Source organism: Otolemur garnettii, unplaced genomic scaffold, assembly GCF_000181295.1.
Source record: "Otolemur garnettii isolate 467f Iridium unplaced genomic scaffold, OtoGar3 scaffold00228, whole genome shotgun sequence".
NCBI classification, from domain to species: Eukaryota; Metazoa; Chordata; class Mammalia; order Primates; family Galagidae; genus Otolemur; species Otolemur garnettii.
In genome coordinates, this window is record NW_003852623.1 from 1,878,533 (window position 1) to 1,886,452 (window position 7,920).

Genomic DNA, 7,920 nt, shown 5'->3' on the forward strand with positions numbered 1-7,920 from the left:
GCTTTTCTGATCTTCAGAATGCAACAAAGATAAATTTACAAATTCAAATTTTGATTCCTGAACAGCTATTTTTGATAAGAAAATTCAGCTCAACAAACTTCAGTATCTGTCTACAACTGTTTATTCATGGGGCTCATGATTGCATGATACTCAAAAACAAAAAACTATTTAATTTTATTTTACTTTGAAGTAAACCTGAATTCAGATTTATAATAAAATCACAACACAACAGATATTACTTGGTAAAGTCCTCAAAGTAGATTTTATTTATACATTTCTTCAAATAATTATGGAATTTTTAAAAATCCCTCCCAAATTTGACAGTTTAGGGACAGTGGCGAGAACAAGGGGTCTTTGAAGAAAGCAGATCCATACAGATTGGGGCTCTGCTGGCTCACCGAGCAGACACCGGGTTATTCCATCATCTTAAAGAATCTTAGATGCGGGTATGTTTCAATTGGCCCTCTGAGAATGTTCAAATAAAAGAAACATTATGGAAAAGAGATTAGTTTCTAAAATGTGCATTCTTTGAAAATAAATCTTCAGAATTGTATGTCTGAAAAGATCTGCAAAGCTTGATACAGTGTTTATATATAAAGAGAACCGATAACCCCCATTGACTTTAAAACTCAAAATAATCTATAAAATACTTTAAATGGCATGGCATTAATAACATTCTTTTCAAAGCATTTCATTTAAAAGAAATCTGATAAGACTGTTCTCACTCTTATGAAAAGACCTAATTCTTTTCTAAAACAAAAATATAATTCGCAAGAGAAACAAGACTGTACAATTCACTGGCAAATTAAGATTTCTGAGGTTGTAAGAAATGGGGCCAAAACAAGTCACACTCAAAAAGGGATGGTTAACACAAGAAATGTGCTATAGTAAAGTGCATGAAAGGAAGCCTGCTCAGCTAAATGAAGTAGACAAAGGTCAGAAGTCAAGGGTCATTCGCCAGAGCGGCAGCAGGCTCGAAAACCACACTGCAAATTCTGGCATCCACTGGCGGTATCAGCGTGCGGACCTGCATAAAAACAGAGAACTGTGAAAGGAGGAATTTCTCAGAGATCACATGAAAATAATTTCACTTATGAAGGAGCTAAAAAATTTATCTGTTCCACTGGAAGTACATTTATATCACAGAAGTAGAATTTCACAATGAGTATATAAAAAAATATTCAGACAAAAAAAATCACCAGTAACAGCTTAAATTTAATGAATATATCTTTCATGGCCCACAAGGTAATGAAAGAAAAAATAATTTTTTGGCAACAATTTTGTAATATAATAACCCCAAAAGGAAAGAAGACAATCCACAGAAACTAAATCTCCAGGCTAACTTAACAACAGATTCTTACAATCTGAACATCCTTCCCATGAATATAATTTTTTAAAAAATAGCCCTATCTGGATTGATCAGTAAAGAATCTAGTACTGAGCAAGTGCAATAAATATTCATAGTTTAAAGCAAAATAAACTATATGTAGACTTGTTGTGTTTGACATATTTTTATTTATAGCAAAAAAAAATCATACGGTAGGGATAGTTAAAATTGTTTTCAAAAATTAAACATATAATGAGTGGTTAGTTATCTAAGATATAATAAAAACTATCATTCACTTACAAAGAGAAATAAAAGATGTGTGGAATAAATGACATTTTATCCCAGTCCCACTATGTGACCCAGACATCAGAAGGAACACAGCTGGGAGTTAGACAGTGTCAGGGAAAGACTCCCCGCACCTATTCAGCTGCCCAGTGCTCTGTGTCAATGACAGTTTCATGAAGAGCGGCAAGCGGAGAAAACACTTTTAACTACACTGAAGTCTTTCTATACATCTGCACCATGAACAAATACAGAGCATTTAATTAGTATTTTTACATATCAAGTAGAATAATCAAGATATTTGCAATTGTGATATAAAATGAAAAAAGCATAAGAAATACAATTTTACTACGGAATATAACAAATGGATTATAACCAAAAAAATCATAGTACTCTGGGGTGATGTCTAGTTTAACTATAAAACATATTTTAAATTTATTTTTGTTTTCTGAAATAGCATTCCATTGTAAAAGAAGGCAACTATGCTAATATCACCATAAGAAAAGAATTACTAGCCGCTGAACACACAGAACACATTTATTTCTTTTGTGTGTGTGTGTGTGCAGTTTTTGGCCAGTGCCAGGTTTGAACCTGCAACCTCTGGTATATGGGGCTGGCGCCCTACTCCTCTGAGCCACAGGCGCCACCCCGCACACATTTATTTCTAGAAATTTAACTTCTCCTTGTATTCCCAGGACAGCACATAAAAAATATCAAGGGTAAACTTCTTAGGCCATCTGGTCATTAACATGTGACATTCATATTATTTCACTGTGGAAATGACAACATATCTTTAAAAAAGAACCTAACGAACTTTCCATATGTGTGAAAATGCAATAGCTTATTATTTCACTTATTTTCCAATACTTATATTTAGTTTTAAAATTGATACAATGCCTGTCATTAGCTTTAAGTTTCAGGGGGTGAGGGCAGGTATGGGAATGGGCAATAGTATAGATGAAAAAAGACTGGTCACAGATTTCTAACTGCCAAGGCTGATAACACATGCAAATTCATTCTATTATTCTATGTCTATATGCTTGAAATTTTCTATGATAGAAAGTATTAAATTATTTTAATTATAAAATTACCACAAGCCCATTTTCAACATTTAATCCAAATAAAAATCTGTTCATTTTTAAACGAAAAGTTAAATGTGTCAAATGTTTAAAATTCACAAAGCAACATTTTTGTGAAGATTACATTCCTTTAAAATAAGATATAATATTAGTCATCTTAACCATAAAGTTAAGATAAAACATTTTTGTTTCTATCCTTGGGTTTTATTAGAAATGCACTCGTTTCCAATTCTATTTCTGCTCTCAACTCCGACGAAGCCTTCCCTCTCCACGTGTCCAGCTTCCCCTGTGGTGCACCGTTCAGTCCTCTCCCCTCTCCTCCTCTGAGCCGTCTCTCCTTCGCCCTCACCTAGCACCTCTCCCCAACACTCAAGTCCTGATTCACTACCATCCTCCTACCCTGATCCTCAGTCCACAATGAAATGCCTGAACTGCTGGGAGTTGCCAAAATATGTCTGATTATCATTTTATCAGGATGTAATTCTATTCTACATTTTGTAAAAGAAAAAAAAAATAAGAGGAAAGGAAGCGACACAAAGACTTTCATACAATTTTCCAAACTATAAGCCCCTACAATACTAAAATATCTATACAGTAGTCCTCATTTAATGTTGTTGACAGGTTCTTAGAAACGCGACTTTAAGCAAAATGACATCTAACATTACTATAATGAAATGATGTCAAGCAAAACAACGTATTTGAGGAACTGTTGTACATCATTTTGTATGAAGTCTCAATTTCCAAGAACCTATTGACGATACTAAGTGAGAACGTTTGTATTCTTATTTGTACAGGTCAGAGAGATAAGAAGGAAATGTCATAATACATTTAACATGGCCTGGAAAAATCATACACCATGGCTAGAAGCAACAGAAGTGAAGTATGCAACTGGTTACCCAGGGGAAAAAGCAAAAGGGAGCCTCACAGGAACAATAAGTCAAAAAAGCTATTCCTGGGTGGTGGAGGGCGCCAGCCCCATATACCAGAGGTGGTGGGTTCAAATCAGCCCCGGAGAAAAATTACAAAAAAAAAAAAAAAAAAAGAATGCTATTCCTGTGAGAGATTCAGAACTAAGCACACCCATACAGCTTTTCCGCATCCTCCCCAGATGGCTTAGGCTCTAGCATCCTCAGGCTCAATCCTGGCCATCTGAGTCACCGCTCTCAAAGCCTAAGGGATGGTGGAAGAGATAAAAGGGGAAGAAAAACAGGACTACAAGTCTGTCCCTACATTAGGTAGAAAGCTAACATGATCATGCTGTCACATTTCCATATGCTTCCCAAACAAAATTCTTACTCAAATTGACATACATGTAAAATGCACCCATTCATTCAAATATGTTCTAGAACATCTGAGTTTCAGTGAGATTCTAAGTGCATAAAGAGAAAGCATTAAAATATTGGGGTTTTCAATTTTGAAAGGATCTGTTTAAAGAAGCCCATGAAATTAAAACCTTTAATATTAAATACACAAAACTATAATCCCATCATAAAGTCAAAAACAAAGGAGTTGGCTTGGGTGTGGTGGCTCGCCCCTGTAATTCCAGTACTCTGAAGCCAAGGTGGGTACATTGCTTGAGCTCAGGAGTCTGAGACCAGCCTGAGCAAGAGCAAAACCATTTTAGTTTTTGCTAAAAATAGAAAAACTAGCCAGGCACTGGGGGTTGTTGCCTATAGTCCCAGCTACTCTGGAGGCTGAGCAGGAGGATTGCTAAAGCCTGAAAGTTTGAGGTTGCTGTGAGCTATGATGCCATAGCACCCTACCCAAGGTGACTGAAAAAAGAAAGAAAAGAGACAGAGCAGTTATTGGTGTGTGATCCTAACAATCACGAAAGTGACAGCATCCATGAAAGGACTTTACTCTGCTGAAGGCCCAAGATAAAATTAAAGTGAAGATAACCACTTTCAAACTCAGTATCACAAGGCAAAAAACCAGGGAGAGCAGCACTTTGGAAAGCATGGAAACTGTAAGCAACATCCACAGCGAAACCTGTCAATATCACAGAAGGGACTGTGCCAAAAGAAAATAAACTGTCATCAGAAAAGGTGAGAAACCATTAGAAGAAAACGTGACTAAGACGTGTCAGGCTGCCTAGAGTCTCGAATAGACACTGCACTTCAATAGACACCAACTCAAAAGTAGTTCCCTTTAAATAGTTCACTTGTCACCAGGAAACTCTATCTTGATGTAAGATAGAGAACCCAAACAGTTATAATACATGAGGACTACATTACATTAAAGAATAATAAAGCAGGAAAATAAAATTATGTAATCATTAAATATTTTAATGCATGATGATAAGAATTTTATAACAAAGCATTTATAAATATTAGATGAAAAAAATATAAAGTTAGATATTTCTCTAAATTTTTACTAATAGCTTGTTTTCCTGGATTTTAAGTATATATTATTTATGCTATATATCTGCACTTACCTTCACTTACCTTTGATTCCTCTTTAACTTAAATTAGAAACACAAGAGAGCACATCATCTGAGACCATGTCACCTCCAACACTATGAGCTAATCTATCTCAATTCATAAGTTATACATGCATTGAAATGTATAATAAATTAGTCCAAAAGTTTATTCTTCATCACTGTTACAATGTTCTTCACAGCTCAAACACTATGCCATTCCATTTAACACTTCTTAAATGATAATATTTTTAATGTTATGGCTAAGAAGGCTTCTTTTAGGTTCAAATCTTTTATCAGTCATAAAGAAACATTAAGAAGAATCAAAATTTGCATTTTAGGCTGGGTGAGGTGGCTCATGCCTGTAATCCTAGCACTCTGAGAGGACAAGGTAGGTGGACTGCTTGAGCTCAGGAGGTTGAGACCAGCCTGAGCATGAGCAAGACCCCTTATCTACTAAAAATAGAAAAACTAGCCAGGTTTTGCGCCGGGCACCTGTAGTCCCAGCTACTTGGGAGGTTGAGGCAACAGAATCACCTGTACATAAGAGTCTGAAGTTGCTGTGAGCGATGATGCCATAGAATTCTACCCTGGGTGACAGAATGAGATTCTATCCCCCACCCCCTTAAAACTGCATTTTATATCAGTGCTTAGTACAGTGTCTTGCTCAAGGTGGTTATTGTTTTGAATATAGAATTACTAACTTATCTTCTCCAAAATCTCTGCTAGTATTTATTAAGAAATAGATCATTCTGCTTTACCCACAACTTAATATTTATGGAACTTAGTAATTCTTTTAACAAAGACTTTCTTTAAACAAAATATATTTTGAATTAAATGTTACTCTCAAATATTTAAAATAGTATCTGCCACCTAATTATGTTTCTTCATTGCTCTAACACCATATTAACTACTTTCAGAAATAATAAAAATAAGGCCCGTAAACATTCATTAATACTACACAAGCTGAGTTGTTTTCAAAGATACTGGATCAATAGTGCCATCTTACAAAACTGGATACAACACAACTTCATTCTAACACTTTTAGAGGCTGATCACATGTCCTTTTAAGGAAAAAACTGTAACAGAATTGCTTTAAGAATATTTGGAACTCTAGAACACAAGTTATTTGAAGAGTTGCACCATACACTTTAAAGCATTTTCATTTCCCTTAAATCATGCTTTTACGAGTTATAAAAGGAGAGTTAATATTGGATTATACAAGCACTCCAATTTCTTTTCAAATTTTTCAAAGTCAGATATCTTCATTAAAATTCATTTATTGAAAATTACCATTCATTTATCTAAAAATTACATTCAATAAAAGGAACTCTTTAACATTTATATATTCAAAACCAGTTAAGATGAAAAGAATACTGACAAAGTGCAAAAGACTTTAAGTATTTCACTTCAACCTATCCAAATTCTTTCAAAAAGTTTAAAAACACACAACACGAAACAAGTTGGCATAAAAATGAACTGGCTCAATTCCCTCATCACCCCAAGTAAGATATGTACACCTAAAAATAAATATCGCAAAGTAAGTTATCATTCCTAAGCATAACAGCTATGCTGAATATGGAAAATCAATATGGAAACTGATTTCATATTGAAGATCAATATGGAAAACTCAAGAGCAAAAGACAAAATTTCTTATAAGAAGTAACCGCTTATTGATTACTCTTGATAATGTCCTATAAGCCTTGGGAAGTACAACAGTGAACCTACGGTGATGTTACTTTATGTTCAAAACCATAAGGTCCCTTCTCAGACCCAGCATGTCCATCAAGTAACTGCTCCTTCCATCAGTCACTCTGTGTTTACCGGTCAGCAGACGGCAGCTGAAACAGCCCTCACTCTCACCATCCCTTCATCACACACCAAAGGCAACAGGGAGCAAAGAAATCCTCCGACTTAGTGCAATATGTCAAGAACACAGGAAGTCATTTCTTGCATAACAAACAGTGTGATTCCAGAAATAAAAGAGCTTTTACCTCTTATTTCCTCATAAATTTTAAGGAAATCGAATCTCTGAGAACTGGTCTCAACCAGTGACTATTGAATACCCAAAAGGGCACTGAATGTTCTTTCAAAACACATATTCAATCCACCATAGGGTAGAATGGGCTTAAAAATACAAATATTGGCTCGGCGCCTATAGCTCAACCGGCTAAGGCACCAGCCACGTACACCTAAGATGGCGGGTTCAAATCCCCAGCCCGGACCCGCCAAAACAACAATGACGGCTGCAACCAAAAATAGCCGGGCGTTGTGGCGGGCACCCTGTGGTCCCAGCTACTTGGGAGGCGGAGGCAGGAGACTCGCTTGAGCCCAGGAGTTGGAGGTTGCTGTGAGCTGTAATGCCACGGCACTCTACCCAGGGGGACAGCTTGAGGCTCTGTCCCAAAAAAAAAAAAAAAAAAAAAAAATACAAATATTACTTTTAAAAGTAGGTTTAGGAGTCAATTTCTAAAATTCTACAGGAATCTCAGTCATTTCTGAGTCATCTCGGCCTCTTCTCAGTACCACACTCTACCCCCTCCTCAGTCTCCGTGGTACTCATCTGAGAGCAGAACCAGACACTCTCAACAGTCCAGTCCACATTAGTCCTGTCCACATTAGTCCAGTCCACACTACCAACGTCCTCATCTTCCTACTGCGTTTGATAAGCTGTCGTACAAAGAATTCCCTAAGAAATCAGTGCGTCTAGCACATCAGTACCTCCAAACTGTTAATGAGCGCTAGAGCACTCCAGAGCAGTGATGCCAACAGTGTGCTGTAAAGAATCTTAATTGTGCCGCAAACTTTTTTTTTTT

The 7,920-nt window shown here is 36.2% G+C and overlaps 1 protein-coding gene across 1 annotated transcript in view; it reads right to left on the reverse strand.

Annotated features, from left to right (window-relative positions):
- Positions 1–235: 235 nt before the first annotated feature.
- FBXL5 (F-box and leucine rich repeat protein 5) overlaps positions 236–7,920 on the reverse strand; it is a 33,472-nt gene continuing 25,787 nt past the window's right edge. The window contains exon 10 of the mRNA XM_003802036.3: positions 236–1,027. Within this exon, the coding sequence (XP_003802084.1) occupies positions 951–1,027 (77 nt within the window). The 3' untranslated portion in view covers positions 236–950. The remainder of the gene's footprint in view (positions 1,028–7,920) is intronic.